Below are 14,438 nucleotides of genomic sequence, written 5' to 3'. Positions count from 1 at the left end.
TTTTTAATAATTATTAATTTATACATGCTTAATATATTAGTAATATTACTAATTTTTATGTAATTACTTTTTATAAAGATTATTTTATTGGTTGTTTGATATTCTCAAAAGATTACATCATAATACATTTAGCCAAATGCCTGTTAAAAAGAAAACTCAATCTTTCATGGGAGATAAAATGGGTACATACTCATTAAGCAAGTCTACAGGACAGTAAATGAGGTGGGGACTCTTAAAGGAGAGGGCCAGGGCCAGAAGGGCCAGTCTCTTACTTGACACCTGAAATCCCTTGCAATGTCCAGGTCATGTGTGCTTGACACTTCTGTTAAAGAAGCTGTCCTAGGTGCTGGACAGCTTTGCAATTGCATTTTCCTTATTCTGAGCTGAAATGTTTTTCTAAAGCTGCTACACTTTTGTACCCGACAAAGGAAGCATAAAACAAATAGAACCACTCTTTTAGAGGACAGTCTTTCTAGTTTTCCCAGGCATCTCTCATAGCCCCAAACTCCCAACTTTTCCTATAGGCTCGTTCTCCCATCCCTAAATTCCTTCCAGGGTGCTCTAATCTCAGGATGCTTCCACTGGTCTTCTCTCTTACCTCCTGGCACCCACATGAGGTACACTGGGGTCGGGCTGATGGGACCAATTGGGCACCGCTCCTTCTCCCAGGGTCTCTACCTTCTTAGGAACGTGGCCCCCGATACTCTGCTTCTCAGACGGTAACCTCCCTGCCCCTTCCGTATGCTACATCTCCTCGGCTAGAGCCAGCTTCCCAACATTATCTCCCTGCCTCGTGCCTAGCACAAGACCTGACAGTACTTTCTCTAAAACCGCTGGCAGAATCAAACAATGCATAATTGGTCCTGAGAAACCCTCAAAGACTCCTATACCTCGTGGGAATTCTGAAACCGAAATCCAGGCTGCGGCCCCACCCCACCCCACCCCGCCCCGCCCCGCCCTCGGTTCCGCCCCGCCTGGCGTCGCCTTAGCTCGCCCAGCTTGGTCTCGCCCCACGTCTCGCCTTTCCCTTTAACCGCTCCCTCCAGCAAGGTAACCTCTCCGGTGCCTATAATCCCTTATGTTTCCATATATGCTGTCCTAATTGGGAAAGCTTTTGTTTTTGGCTATCAGCAGAATAGTGACTCCTTCAGAGCCGCGGCCACACCTCCTTCAAGTCCGTTCCCGGGACGAGCCGGAAGAGATTGCCCAGCCCCTCGTTCGTAACCCGGAAGTAGACGTAGCTCACGGAAGCCGGCTTTGGCCCTGCGGCTGCTGCCGTCGCCGCGGAGAAATTGTTGGAGCTGGCAGCCTAGGAATGGTGAGACCTCGCGGTTCGCCTCTGAGGGTTCTGAGCGGAGTTGGGGGTGAAGTGGAGTTTCCCAGAATGCCGCCGGGGACGACTCCCCCCAAGGTTTGGGGCCCCGCCCCAGTAGCGCCCCGAAAATCTGCGCATGCGTGGGCCGGACCGGGCCAGAATCTGGCCCGAGGTGTTACGCATGCGCAGAGGTGGCGTGCAGAAGGTGGGGTGAGAATTGGCCTGAGAGTTGATCCCCCTCCCCTGCCAACAGCCTGTGGGTCTTAAACCAAGGCTCCGAGAGCATCGAGGTTCACTTGATGCTCTGCTTTGAGTTGTAGAGCTGACTTCATCACTGCTTCTACCCCGTGTCCCTGAAAACAGACCTGGACCGATCCCTCACCTTGCGTGTGCACTCGGGGAAGAACGAGGCGCGGAGGGCTGGGGAAGGAAGGAGGCACAGACCTTGCTTCAGTCTGCCCGCAGGATCAGGCCTCTTCCCCCTCTCCTCAGGTGTCATGATTCCCAGCCGTATCCTATGGAGCGGCACAGCGAGCACACCTGAGGACAGAGCCAGAACGCTGCTAAAAGCCACCCTGGTCAGCAGGGGCGTGTACCTGCAAGTGGAGCCCCCAGAAAGTCCTGTACCTGAGTTCTCTAGGGTATAGGAGTGGCCCTGTCTCTGCACCCCTGGAGCGGTTTATACTTCCGCAGTTCCCAAACTGCGTTTTTTGGCTTTCACAAGGCACTGCTCACTAAATCTTCAGCAAAAGCTGCAAATAGGCCGGGCGTGGTGGCTCACGCCTGTAATCCTAGCACTCTGGGAGGCCGAGGTGGGCGGATCGTTTGAGCTCAGGAGTTCGAGACCAGCCTGAGCAAGAGCGAGACCCCATCTCTACTAAAAATAGAAAGAAATGATATGGACAGCTAAAAATATATATGTAAAAAAAAAAATTAGCCGGGCATGGTGGTGCATGCCTGTAGTCCCAGCTACTCGGGAGGCTGAGACAGGAGGATCGCTTGAGCTCAGGAGTTTGAGGTTGCTGTGAGCTAGGCTGACGCCACTCACTCTAGCCTGGGCAACAGAGTGAGACTCTGTCTCAAAAAAAACCCAAACAAACAAAAAAAAAGGCTGCAAATGAAAAAACAGACAAACAAACAAACGAACAAAAAAACCAATGAGATGGACTGGTTGGAGTTCTAGCTCCCTTTCCTTTTCCCAGCTTTGGCCTGGGAGGGGAAGGATGGTGCTTCTGAGCTGAGTGGGCAGCTGATGAATAGAAGAAGTGAGCCAAGAATCCTTTGTCTCTTGCTAATTTGTAGTTAAGGTGCTTAATCTACAAGTTATGAGTAGAATTAGAGGAGTCCGTGACCCCCTGCGATTGTATGTGTTTGTACATTTTTCAGAAGTCTGTAGTCTGTATCATATTCTCACAGGTGTCAGGGACTGTCACAAGGCTACTGGTTTATAAGGGTAGTATTGGCAGAGTAGGGCCTTGTGCCTCTTTCCTCTCTTTGTGTCTTCCCTAGCTTATGGGACCCTCAGGGACCTGAGCCAGTATAAGGAGATGAGGCTGGCCAGTTGGAAATCTGAGCCTCAGGGAGCCTCATTTCTCCTTCACAGAATCTCCTCTCAGCCTCTAAGCTCACCTGGTCAGAATCCTTGGATGAGCCTGTGGGACCCTTCCTCCTAGCCCTGTGGTTTGGAACCAGTGGCTTTGGGACTGTAAGAGGATGGACAAAGGTAGTATGAGGCCGGGCCAGCTCCCCAAATGCTCGGGCGCCAAGCATCTGCTGATTCCAACCCGTGCCTGGCATGTGTGTCTTTCGGTCCTGGCTGGGCATTGCCACCTCCCCCTGGGCCAGCACCACCCACGTACCTGTCGGCAGAGCCACAATTGACTGACTTGCTGTTGAGCTGCTGCTCTTTGGCATGGCTGCATTTTGATGATAGAGAGCGCAGTTATGCCCAGAGCCCAGCGTGTCGGCATCACCAGTCTGACCTGAGCACCATGTGCTGCACGACATGACACGTGGCACCGGGGGAACTGCCCAGCGTGGAAGGTCTGGGCCAGGTCTGAGCCCAGATGGGATCTGGATGGCTAAGGAACTCCTACCTTAAAAGCTCAAGTGTCAAGGAGGCAGGGGAGGGCCCAAGAGGGCTGGCAGGGGAAGGGGGTTTGAGGAGGGGTCCGATGTGCAGTGGCTGAAGGCACAGCGAGGCACTTAGGAGGCCTTGAGTTCACCGTTTCTCTTTTTCTAGATTCTCAGGGACTGCTAGATTCATCCCTGATGGCATCAGGCACTGCCAGCCGCTCAGAGGATGAGGAGTCACTGGCAGGGCAGAAGCGAGCCTCCTCCCAGGCCTTGGGCACCATCCCTAAACGGAGAAGCTCCTCCAGGTAATAAGGGTTTGGAGGGCTAGGGACTGGGAAGGAGAAGGTCTGTAGCGTTAGGTGCTGCATGCCTTTGCCTCTGTTGGGAATGGCTACCTAAGCCCCTTGGGGACTAAGCATTGGCAGAGCCTGTGCTTTTCCTGTCCTTACTAAATCCCTCCCCATGGGACTGAGGGCTGGGGAAGAAGATCCCAGGTCTCCCATGAGAAGTCTTTGTGGTGCAATCCCCTGTCATCTGAGCCTAGCTCTGATGTAAAGTGAAAGTGCCCAGAGCACTGAGCACCCTGCTGGGAACCTACTCTATTTTGGAGACTGGGTGTGTGCGAACAGCTACCAGGGAGGGGTAAGGAGTGCTCACCGGGCAGGACCCTCCACAGGTTCATCAAGAGGAAGAAGTTTGATGATGAGCTCGTGGAGAGCAGCTTGGCAAAGTCCTCTACCCGAGCGAAGGGGACCAGTGGGGTGGAACCAGGGCGCTGTTCGGGGAGTGAACCCTCCTCCAGTGAGAAGAAGAAGGTGAGGGATTGGGAGATGCAGGGGATGGAGTGCAGCGCCAGATTTCATGTTTCCCCAGAACTTTCGCCAGCTGTCAGGAGCCCTGCAGAGGAGGCTGTGCAAGGACCACACTGCCCCAGCCCTGATCTCAGATTCCTCCCTCCTGGGAGCCCATCTCTCCCTACTCCCACTTTTTTCCTATACCCCCCCAATGCTGCCAGTGCAGCCTGTATCACATTCTGTGTGGGAGGCATGGAGCGTGCATCTATTCTGGGAGCAGACAGCCTGTTCCCAGCATTGCAGGGTGTAAAAATAACCCCCAGGTGGCATTACTCTGGCCCTAGACACTGCACCAGCAAGAGTGTTTTCCTGGTATCCTCCTCACCCACCCTTCACTCTGGGGTTGGAGGTGCCACCAGCAAAGAGAAGACCCCATATGGTCAAGGAGTATGTAGAAGTAATTTGGCGGGTGTGGGGGTAGGGGTGGGTACTAGAAAGCTGAGCTCCCTTCCTGTGCTTCCTGTTGTTGGCTGGGGCTGCCACAGAGCACCTAAAGCTCTAGGCCTGAGGCCCTAGCTACCCTGATGTCTTCTTTGAACTCACTCTATTCCTGTCCTCTGCCCAGGTGTCCAAGGCCCCCAGCACTCCTGTGCCACCCAGCCCAGCCCCAGCCCCTGGACTCACCAAGCGTGTGAAGAAGAGTAAACAGCCACTTCAGGTGACTAAGGACCTGGGCCGCTGGAAGCCTGCAGATGACCTCCTGCTCATCAATGCTGTGCTGCAGGTACTGCTTCTCTCCACAGGGTTAGTGTCCCCTTTCCCCGGCGTCTAGTTCCCAGCCCCCAAACTAGCCCAGCAGGGCCCTATGGATGGCAAGGGAAGGGTTCTTCCCAGCTCTAAGGCTGGATTAAATCTCTTTGCTGCCTTGCAGACCAACGACCTGACATCCGTCCACCTGGGTGTGAAGTTCAGCTGCCGCTTCACCCTTCGGGAAGTCCAGGAGCGCTGGTACGCCCTGCTCTACGATCCTGTCATCTCCAAGTGAGTGGGGCTGCCTCCAGCAGTGGGAGGTATTGGGGACATCGGCTCCTGGAGAAGAGAGAATTGTACCATGGCGCAAGGAACCTTGCATCCTCAGGGGTGATACTGAGCTGTGCCAGACTTCAAAGGGGAGCTTCTTCCTACCTCTAGCCCTGCTAGTCCTTGTCAGAAGCAAGGACATCTGAAAGCAGAGGAAGTAGCATGGGAGAAAACCCCCAAATGAATGCCAGGGGCTCTGGTTCCATCATTATGTGCATTATGGCTTTGGGCAGGTCACCTCCTAGTCTTCCCACACTGACCTCCTGCAGTTTTTTCCTCCCAAGAAGAGGGAGTTGAACAGAACACCAAAGCCCTTTCTAGCACTAATAGCCAGGCTTCTAAATAAACTCATGTACACACACCACACACTCTTCCTCCTCCTCAGTCACCTAGTTCAGTGTCTTCAGAGCTTGGCTGGGTGCTTAACACCCATCTTTTCCTTCTCCGCAGCCCCTGGCACCAAGTAAGCTACAGCCACAATCCTGATACACCAGGCAACGGGCCAGGCTCACCTTGGGAAAGAGGAGGTGTAGGCAGTGGCTAGGGGTGGCAACTTTGGCCAAGTAGGGAGGAAGGGCTTGGGAGGGAGCAGTGGCTGGTCTCAGGATCTGCCTCAGGACTGGGCATTAAGGAGACATAAGAGCCTCAGTCTTCTGAGAAATCTGTTCACTTGTTTGACAAACTCATGGGGCCACAGGTGCTATGCTAAGCCTTAGGGTCTTCCTGTTGAGGGCCTTGCCTCTAGGTTTGGGATCTCAAAGACCTTCATGTTTAGAGGAAGTAGGAACCCCGATTGCTTGACACCCTCCCTTGCCCTCTGTCTCTTCCCTTGTCCAGGTTGGCCTGCCAGGCCATGAGGCAGCTGCACCCAGAGGCCATTGCAGCCATCCAGAGCAAGGCCCTGTTTAGCAAGGCTGAGGAGCAGCTTCTGAGCAAAGTGGGATCGGTAAGGCTGAGGACTGGGAAGGTTGAGGAGCAGGGCAGGGGGAGAGTTAGACCACCTAGGAAATGATTGACGTGAGGTGCCCCCCTCCCCAGCCACCATCCAGATGCTCACATGTGCAAACGTATGGACATCTGCAGGGGCCTTTGTGATGGGGCCTTGGGAGGAGCCAAGCCTGACTCCTGAGCTGTTTTTAGCTTCTGTTGGGGGGACCAGGGCAGGAGGTGGGGTGGTAAGGCAGAGGCAATGTGAGAAAGCCCAGATGCCCAGATCATGTTTCTCACCCTCCAGACCAGCCAGCCCACCTTGGAGACCTTCCAGGACCTGCTGCACAGACACCCCGATGCCTTCTATCTGGCCCGTACTGCCAAGGCTCTGCAGGCCCACTGGCAGCTCATGAAGCAGTATTACCTGTTGGAGGACCAGACAGGTAATGCCCCAGGAGCTGGCAGAGTGGGGAGTGTGCATGTGTGTGTGTGAGGTAGTCTGGGCACAGCTGCTTTCAAGTGCCCTGTAGCTAATTCTTCAGTGGCCCCCAGTGTCTTGTTCCCCTCACTTTCCTTCCTGCCAGAGAGAAAGTAGTTGGAAAGGTCCTCGGCATCACGGTAAAGGGTAGCCCAAATTGCCCGGAATCCTGGGCAAAAAGTCCAGATAGCAGAGTTGTCTATCACTTCCTGTTTTTTGTTTTTTTCCTGACATATTTGACCACTATATAAATAATACATAAATAGGCCGGGCGCGGTGGCTCACGCCTGTAATCCTAGCACTCTGGGAGGCCGAGGTGGGCGGATCGTTTGAGCTCAGGAGTTCGAGACCAGCCTGAGCAAGAGTGAGACCCCACCTCTACTAAAAATAGAAAGAAATTATATGGACAGCTAAAAATATATATAGAAAAAATTAGCCGGGTATGGTGGCGCATGCCTGTAGTCCCAGCTACTCGGGAGGCTGAGACAGGAGGATCACTTGAGCTCAGGAGTTTGAGGTTGCTGTGAGCTAGGCTGACGCCACGGCACTCACTCTAGCCTGGGCAACAGAGTGAGACTCTGTCTCAAAAAAAAAAAAAAAAAATACATAAATATATTTTTTATGAGTAACATTTGAACATGAGCAAAATATGAAAGTCCCTTCCACTGCTCACTCTTCCCTTTGTTTCCCACCCTAGAGACAATAACCGCTTTTTCTAAGCTTTTCTGCCCCTTTCCTCTCTCCATTCTTCCTTCTCTCTTCCTCCTCGCCACCCACCAGGCAGTCAGTGCTGTCAGGCTGCCCTCAGGCCATTCAGAAGTCCCCACTGGGACTTCACACTCGTCCATCTGTCTTTCTCCTTCCCCAAGGGCCAGAAAGCTCTCTGCTTCCTCTCTGCCCTCATCAACAAACTCTCCCTCCTCCAGTGACGAATGTTAAACTGCAGGAGCTCTTCCAGGGGACTGCGGTTCAGGTTCCTGTGTGTGTAGTACAGGCACACTCTTACTTGCTAAATGTTACTGCCCATTGCCTTCTACGTAGGCTACGGAGCTTTTCACACAGTGCTGAAGTGAAGCTTCAGCTGTGCCCTTCACCTCACTTCCAGGCTCCTGCAGCTTCTAGTTTGGAAAAGATATTCCAAAGATATTTTAGAGAATCTCCTTATCAGAGGAGGTCCCGTCTTTCGTTCCTAAGGACCTCTGATTTGAGCGGTTCAGGGGCAGCCCTCTCTGTTCCTGCAGCTTCCAAACTTCTGCTTCCTCAGACTCGGGCATCACTGAATTCCCACAGAGACACTAGCTAAAATTTATTTTTACTGCTAAAGCTAGCTCGTTTGTCATTAATTTGGAAGTCATTTTGTGTCAAGTTATTTGTTAACTGAAAGCCTTATCTTAAAACTTTTATTTTTTCCTTCAAGAGTCTTTATATGTGAGGATTTGATTTCTCCTTTGCCAGTGAGAGCTGGGCGTCCCTAGGAACAGGCAGTAGACACTGCCGAGCTGCCAAGTCAGCTGACCATAGATTGGTGGCATATCAGAGAGCTCGGGGCGGGGGGTGCCCCAGTCCCTGCCTCCCCACACAGTCTGACCTAAGTGGGCAGAGGAAGGGTGCATTGGTAGCCCCACATGGCTGCCCTCACTTCCTCGGCCCACAGTCTCGTGGGCATGAGCTGCCGCAGAGCATACCCTGGGAACTGCTGCCCTAAAGGCAGAGGTTCTCAGATATTTGGGGCCCTAATCTTTTATATTTTAACCAGAAGAAAACCTGAAAAACTTTCATGAAGCAATATTTGTGCTGCATGTGTCCCATGGGAACTGATGTGATTCCTATTCCATTTCAGTTTTTGATAAAATAAAACTAATTGCATGACCCATTGCCAGGTCATGACCCACAGATTGAAAAACAACTGGCTTGGAGATGGGGCAGCTCCCCACTGGGACGTACTTTCTAAGTGGGTCTTGACTGGCATATGCCTCTCAGCCCCTTGCAGAGTGTGGCAGGAAACGCTGGGGAGCATGTGATGTGGTGGAGGGAGGAGTTTGGGTTTGGAATCAGAGAGCAGGGCTTGATCCTGGTTCCGTCCCAAACTGAAGCCAAATAGTTCTGCTCCTCCCACACCCCACCCCGTATCCCTTTTCTCATCTGTAACATGGAGCTGCTAATAGTGCCTTCCCTACTTAAGGCTATGTAATCAAGAGCCCTCCGCACACTGAGAAGCCCATACAAAAGGTCAATTTTAATTTCCTTCCCTTTCTAGAACCACCTCTGCCCTTAGCCTAAACCCAGGAATGCTTTGTGCCGAGTTAGAGCGCAGCCTCACCTGGTGTGCGCTCCCTCACCTGGATGGGGTTCTCCACCCAGCTCAATCTTTGCGATTTGTCCACTTGGCTCAGTTGTCTGCTCAGCAGCCTGGGCTTGGGTAGGAGGACCCTTGGTGCTCACCCTTCCTCTGTCATTTGTTCAGTGCAGCCGCTGCCCAAGGGGGACCAAGTGCTGAACTTCTCCGATGCAGAGGACCTGATCGATGACAGTAAGCTCAAGTGAGTGGCTGGACCACAGGCAGGGGTGGAGAGAGCTGAGTTGCTCTTCTTAGAGGACTTCTGTCACAGCAGGTGGTGCTTGGCCCTCCCTGCTGAGGCCCTTCCCTTCCCACCGGGGCCCTCTTAGGCTCATGCTTTACTCTCATCCCCACCCCAGCCCCAGGGAAGGAGGCTAGGCCAAGGCTATATACAGGGCTTTCTAAGCATCTTGGCTGAAGGGGCTCAGGGAGACCCTAATGAGCCCAGTGGCAGGCGAGCTGAAAGTGGAGCCTAATTCACTCTTCTCTCCCCACAGGGACATGCGAGATGAGGTCCTGGAACATGGTAAGTGTGCCCTGGTGGGACTATGAGGGAATAGAAGCTTCTGCTGGCACGGAGAGAACCAGTACAAGGTGCTGGTGGCCTCAGGGTGTCCTTCCTTACCACCCTACCTCACCCCAGAGCTGACAGTGGCTGACCGGCGCCAGAAACGAGAGATTCGGCAGCTGGAACAGGAACTGCATAAGTGGCAGGTGCTAGTAGACAGCATCACAGGTGAGGAGGCCTGGGGCCCAGAAGGCTCACTCTTCAACATCCTGCACCCAACCCTAGCTGGACCCTAGCTGGACCCTAGCTGCGTAGACTCTTGTTTCCCAGGCCCAGCTCCTTTCCCTCACAGACCTTGCCCTGGTTCCCTGCCTTCCACTCTGGCCCTCAGGAGTGGACTCATCCAAACCCTGCTCTTCCCCCAGGCATGAGCTCTCCAGACTTCGACAACCAGACGCTGGCGGTGCTGCGGGGCCGCATGGTGCGGTACCTGATGCGTTCTCGCGAGGTGAGGCAGGCCCTGCATGTCTCATCTTTCCCTGGTCTGTGTGGACCTCCTCCCCCAACTCCTTAGGTCCCAGCCCTCACCTGCTCCATTTCCCCAGATCACCCTGGGCAGAGCGACCAAGGATAACCAGATTGATGTGGACCTGTCTCTGGAGGGTCCGGCCTGGAAGATCTCCCGGAAGCAAGGTACCAACCCCTGCCCCAGGAGGAACCAGTGTGAGGATGTCCCTCTTGGCTTCTTGTTGCCATGTGCAGCCCTGGGGCTTGTGGGGCTTGGTGTCTGTGGGAACCTTCACAGACCAGCTGAGGCAAGGCCTGAAGGAGCTTAACTTGGGACTTCTGGGTGCCTTCTAGCTCCTGTCCCGGGCTCCTGGCTCTCTTCTGGCCTCCCATCACCTCCGTTTTCCTCTCTACTTCCACAGGTGTCATCAAGCTGAAGAACAATGGCGATTTCTTCATTGCCAATGAGGGCCGGCGGCCCATCTATATCGATGGGCGGCCTGTGTTGTGTGGCTCCAAATGGCGCCTCAGCAACAACTCTGTGGTGGAGGTGAGCTGGGAGGGAGGTGGAAAGGCCAGGACGAGACCTGGGTGTGCTGAGCCAGTACGTGGGCCTGGCCCCAGTCCCACCTCTGACCTGAGCCTCCTCTCGCCGACCCAGATCGCCAGCCTGCGATTCGTCTTCCTCATCAACCAGGACCTCATTGCGCTCATCCGGGCCGAGGCTGCCAAGATCACACCACAGTGAGGAGTGGTAGCAGGAACCCTGGGCTCTCTCTGGCCTTGGTTTCCCCTGCCATTCCAGCCCCCTTGAGCTGGGAACTCAGGCTCCTGGAAAAACCTTCGGCCCAGGGTGGGCAGCAGGAAGCCCAACTTCTGGCCCAGTGATTTGAGCCTTGGGGGAGGGGGCTGGCACGGTGAAGCCAGTAGAGGCTGGGACCCTTGGCTTCCCTAGAGCCAGAGCCCCTCCCCCTCTTTCTCTCTCTGCAGACGCCCTTTCCTCTCCTCTCCCGATTGCCACCTTCACTCTTGTCTCCAGCTGGTTAGCTTCAGACTTTTCCTTTATTTGTTTTTCTTTTGTAAATAAAAAGCACCAAGTTCCAAAGTAGTTTCTTTTATTGTTTTTTTTTTTTAATATAAAAAATATGGGGACAGGTGGAGGCAGGGGCACATGCAGGGGGTGGCAGAACCCCTCCTTGTCCTCAGGCCTCTGCCCCTCAGCCTGCAGAGGGAGACCAGGAGTAAGGGCCTGTAGATTCCTAGCCCTGGGGCCTGCCCCTGCGGCTCCTCTCTGAGGGTCAGGGGCCAGGCCCTGCTTCACTCTCAGGCTCCTTGCCCTGAGCCAGCGGGCAGCACGGAGTCCTGGGGGTGGCCACCACCCTGAGGTTGGGCAGAACAGCAGATGGCAGCATTTCTGGCAACACTGAGTTCTCGGGCTGGTAGTCAGACCCCTGTGCCTTCTTCTTGGGTCCACTGGACTGTGCCAGAGCCGTGGCAGCCAATAAGCACCATCTCCAGGCTATGGGGGTCCCAGGGCAAGGCCAGGCCTCCTGACCCTGGTGGGGGCTCTCCAGTGCTGGTAGCCTCGGCCTGGCTCGCAGGCTCTGGGGGCCCAGTCCTAGCCCCTTCCTCAGAAGGAGGAGGTGAGGCAGGGGTGGTGGGCTCAGAGCAGAGTTCTCCTGAGCCAGGGGGCTCTGAGTCTGAGGTGGAGGTCCAGAAAGCTGTGGCTCGAGGCCAGGGGGAGCTCTGAGATGCTGGGGGGCCCCAGGGCCAGGGTGCCATGAGGGGAGGGGGCCCTGGACGAGGATGGGGCCAAGTCCCACTCAAGACAGAGCCAGCTGGGGGCTGCAGGCAGTAGGAGGATGTCCCAGTGTCCACACACAGAGGCTGCAGAAGCCCAGAGGCGCTGGTGGGGCAGGGCCCCTCTCCAGATGCCTGAGGACATGGGCCCTCCCCATGGGGTGCCAGGACCAGCTGTACAGCCTGGCGAAGTGACTGCAGTCCCTCCCGCATCTGCAGCACCTGCTCAGACAGCTCCACCACCTTTAGGGGAAGGAGGAGGCGAGGTCAGAGTGGAGTAAGCCACCTCACACAACAGCATGCCTGCCCCTTGCCCCACCCTGCCTCCACCTTGCCCCTCACCCACCGCCTGCCGCAGCTTGTCCAGTGTGTCTGTATTCCTTGCCTCGCTGGGCCCAAGGGGGACAGTGAGCAGGCCACTCTCTGTGGGTAGCAGGATGGGGTTATCGGCTGGGGCTGGTAAGAGGAGACAGACAGTGTCGGGGCCAGGCCTCTGCCTCGGTGAGAATAGACCTCACCGACCTGGTAGGACCTGACTCCAAGGATCATCGCTAGTGGCCTTGCCCAAGGTGCTGACTTTTGACCAAACTGCCAGGGACAGGGAAAACGCCTCCTAGCAGCCCTCCGTCACACTGCTGAGCATTCTCCTCCCTCTCAGAAAGTTGTTCTTTGTGGCTGTCCCTTGTCTGTCCTCCACGGAAATGGACATTCCTGGGAGCTTTTTACCTGGGCCACTTCCCAGGCCTCCCTGGCCTGGCCTAGAGCCAGTTTCACCCCCTGGTTCCCCAGGCTTCTGTCCTCTCCCACTGAGCCAGACATTGTGCTAAGGGTTTTAGTCACATAATCTTATTTAACACGCACAACCCATTTCATAGACAGGAAGCTGAGGCCAGAGAAGCCAATTTCACACTGCCAGAAAGCTGACAGAACAGGGATCCAAACCCAGTTCCCAACTGTCTAACACCAAGGTGCTCGTTTAACTCCCCTGTGCACATGACACAGAGGTCGCAGGGGGTGTGAGCAAGAGGACTCCCAGGCAGTCTGTACCCTGCTGGTTTCTCTAACACCAATTGCTCAGAGGCCAACAATGCTGAGGTTCACAGGGCAAAGGGGCTCCCCACCAACCTAGCCCATGCCCGGGCCCCGGTACCTGGTCCAGGGGAGGGGCTGCTGCTACATTCCGGGCCAGACTGCCCCACGTGGAAAGAGAACTTGGGCTGGTCTGAGCCACAGCCGTCCTCAATGCCATCTACCACCCTGTGGACCCAGGTGCCAAGACAACAAATCAATGGACAGGCAGCCACTGTGGTGCCACATGGGACAGGATGCCCCAGTGTCCACATACACAGTCTGTAGCAGGCCGAAGCTGACCAGGAGGCCTCGGGGTCTCAGGAGAAAGCTAACACGTGGCCCCTTCCCCTAGGAGCTGGCAGTGTAGCAGGGGAGCCAAGCTTGAGCAGCATGAAACAGCAGGAGTTTAGGGTATGCCATGCACCAAACTATGGGGTGGGGCAGCAGGAGAAAGGAGGAGCCAAGGAAGGCCTCCTGGAGGAGGCAGGCTAGGACCAGCAAGCTGACAGGAGTTAAGAAGGAAGGATGGGCACCCAAGGCTCAGGTGTGTCTTGCTAGGGCCTCAACCTAATCAGCACCACCTCTGCCATGGGAGCCCAGAGCCCACTTACCTGGGGCTCAGATCCGGGGGCACATTCCACGGCATGGGGGGCAGCCGCAGCCCCTCTAGGGTCCGTGGAGGAGCAGAGGGGCCAGCCTCAGCCTTAGAAGCCCCTGCCCTGCTTGGCCGCCCTCTGCCACCTAAACGTGGTCGGGGTGCAGTTCGACGTGGGGAGAGCAGCTTGGCGGCCGAGGATGAGGAGGTGCAGCTGGGAGACAGCAGGGGGCTAGAGGGCTCATCAGCTGGGGCTGGGGAGGCTGTGAGGCCCTGCTCCCCATCTGTCTCCTTCTCCTCCAGCGTGGACATGAGGGTGTTGTCACCACTCAGTGAGCTGGTGTCCACCTGGGGACAGTGGGGGACAGTGAATTGGCATGGATGGCCACTACTGCGTCCTACTCATCTCCCCTACCAAGGCTTCATCTTCCCTAGAAGCGATGAGCTGTCTTTGTTAAACAGAGCACCCAGTGTCTGCCCTTCTGCAGAAGAAGAGGCCAGCCCAGTTAGGAGGGGCTGCCATCACAAAGCTGCCATGCCCTGGAGGTGTCCCTCTAAATTCCACCCTTCTACTTGGTCCCTTAGGCTAACTGAACTATACAAGAGAACACAGCACTAAAAACTGGTTTTGAATTAGTGAAATAATCTGGGCAAATTCAAAGGCCCTTAGAATGGTCCTGTTTTGCCATGAAGAAGCAGGGGGCTATTTTAAGAAGCAGCCTGGAGGGCTGGTGCCTGTCCCTGCCCTGCTCAGCCCCCTGACCATGGGGGCCACCCCTCTGGCTGCACCCTACAGTGCTCCTCATCTGTTTCCAGTGGACTCAGCTTCCATCACTAAGACTTTGCCCTGGGCAGGGCCAGCTGTCTCAGATAAGCCAAAGAGGGTCAGGCTGGGGCTATGGGTGTGAATGGGCAGGGAGAGTATAGACCCCCGGCTCCGCTTGTG

At 55.1% G+C, this 14,438-nt stretch overlaps 3 protein-coding genes across 7 annotated transcripts in view; 2 read left to right on the top strand and 1 right to left on the bottom strand.

The window, feature by feature from the left end:
• The window catches only part of FAM186B (family with sequence similarity 186 member B), a 41,068-nt gene extending 39,209 nt beyond the window's left edge, over nt 1-1,859 (top strand). The window contains 1 exon segment of the mRNA XM_069491221.1: nt 1,808-1,859. Within this exon segment, the coding sequence (XP_069347322.1) occupies nt 1,808-1,859 (52 nt within the window).
• On the top strand, nt 1,226-11,131 carry MCRS1 (microspherule protein 1). 4 transcript variants are annotated; one of them, XM_069491562.1, is made up of 15 exons: nt 1,226-1,318; nt 2,919-3,038; nt 3,558-3,696; nt 4,068-4,206; nt 4,811-4,969; nt 5,117-5,226; nt 6,103-6,211; nt 6,500-6,638; nt 9,138-9,213; nt 9,509-9,537; nt 9,655-9,747; nt 9,945-10,027; nt 10,125-10,212; nt 10,449-10,576; nt 10,688-11,131. In XM_069491562.1, the coding sequence occupies exons 2-15, from the start codon at nt 3,029-3,031 to the stop codon at nt 10,772-10,774; spliced, it is 1,389 nt and encodes a 462-aa protein (XP_069347663.1). In that variant the 5' UTR covers nt 1,226-1,318; nt 2,919-3,028; the 3' UTR covers nt 10,775-11,131. The 4 variants fall into 4 exon arrangements, with proteins under 4 accessions (XP_069347663.1, XP_069347665.1, XP_069347664.1 ...); XM_069491563.1 differs by lacking the exon at nt 2,919-3,038 and having other exon boundaries at nt 1,250-1,318; XM_069491561.1 differs by lacking the exons at nt 1,226-1,318; nt 2,919-3,038 and adding an exon at nt 3,321-3,369.
• KCNH3 (potassium voltage-gated channel subfamily H member 3) overlaps nt 11,096-14,438 on the bottom strand; it is an 18,268-nt gene continuing 14,925 nt past the window's right edge. Inside the window, exons 12-15 of one of the 2 annotated variants that reach the window (XM_069491559.1) lie at nt 13,509-13,840; nt 12,977-13,083; nt 12,173-12,249; nt 11,096-12,069 (exon numbers count right to left, since the gene is read on the bottom strand). In XM_069491559.1, the coding sequence (XP_069347660.1) occupies nt 11,470-12,069; nt 12,173-12,249; nt 12,977-13,083; nt 13,509-13,840 (1,116 nt within the window). In that variant the 3' untranslated portion in view covers nt 11,096-11,469. The remainder of the gene's footprint in view (nt 12,070-12,172; nt 12,250-12,976; nt 13,084-13,508; nt 13,841-14,438) is intronic. The other variant, XM_069491558.1, reaches the window with a different exon arrangement.

Source organism: Eulemur rufifrons, chromosome 16 (assembly GCF_041146395.1).
Source record: "Eulemur rufifrons isolate Redbay chromosome 16, OSU_ERuf_1, whole genome shotgun sequence".
Classification (NCBI taxonomy): domain Eukaryota; kingdom Metazoa; phylum Chordata; class Mammalia; order Primates; family Lemuridae; genus Eulemur; species Eulemur rufifrons.
The sequence above is the reverse complement of the archived record's forward strand: the minus strand, read 5'-3'. Positions and strand labels throughout refer to the sequence as shown.

Excerpts from the sequence above, each read along its gene's own strand:
- MCRS1 (XM_069491561.1), top strand. The coding sequence starts at position 3,321 with ATGACACGTGGCACCGGGGGAACTGCCCAGCGTGGAAGGTCTGGGCCA. Across the intron at positions 4,207-4,810 it reads CCTCCAGTGAGAAGAAGAAG|GTGTCCAAGGCCCCCAGCAC; the intron begins GTGAGGGATTGG and ends TCCTCTGCCCAG. Across the intron at positions 9,538-9,654 it reads AGATGAGGTCCTGGAACATG|AGCTGACAGTGGCTGACCGG; the intron begins GTAAGTGTGCCC and ends ACCTCACCCCAG.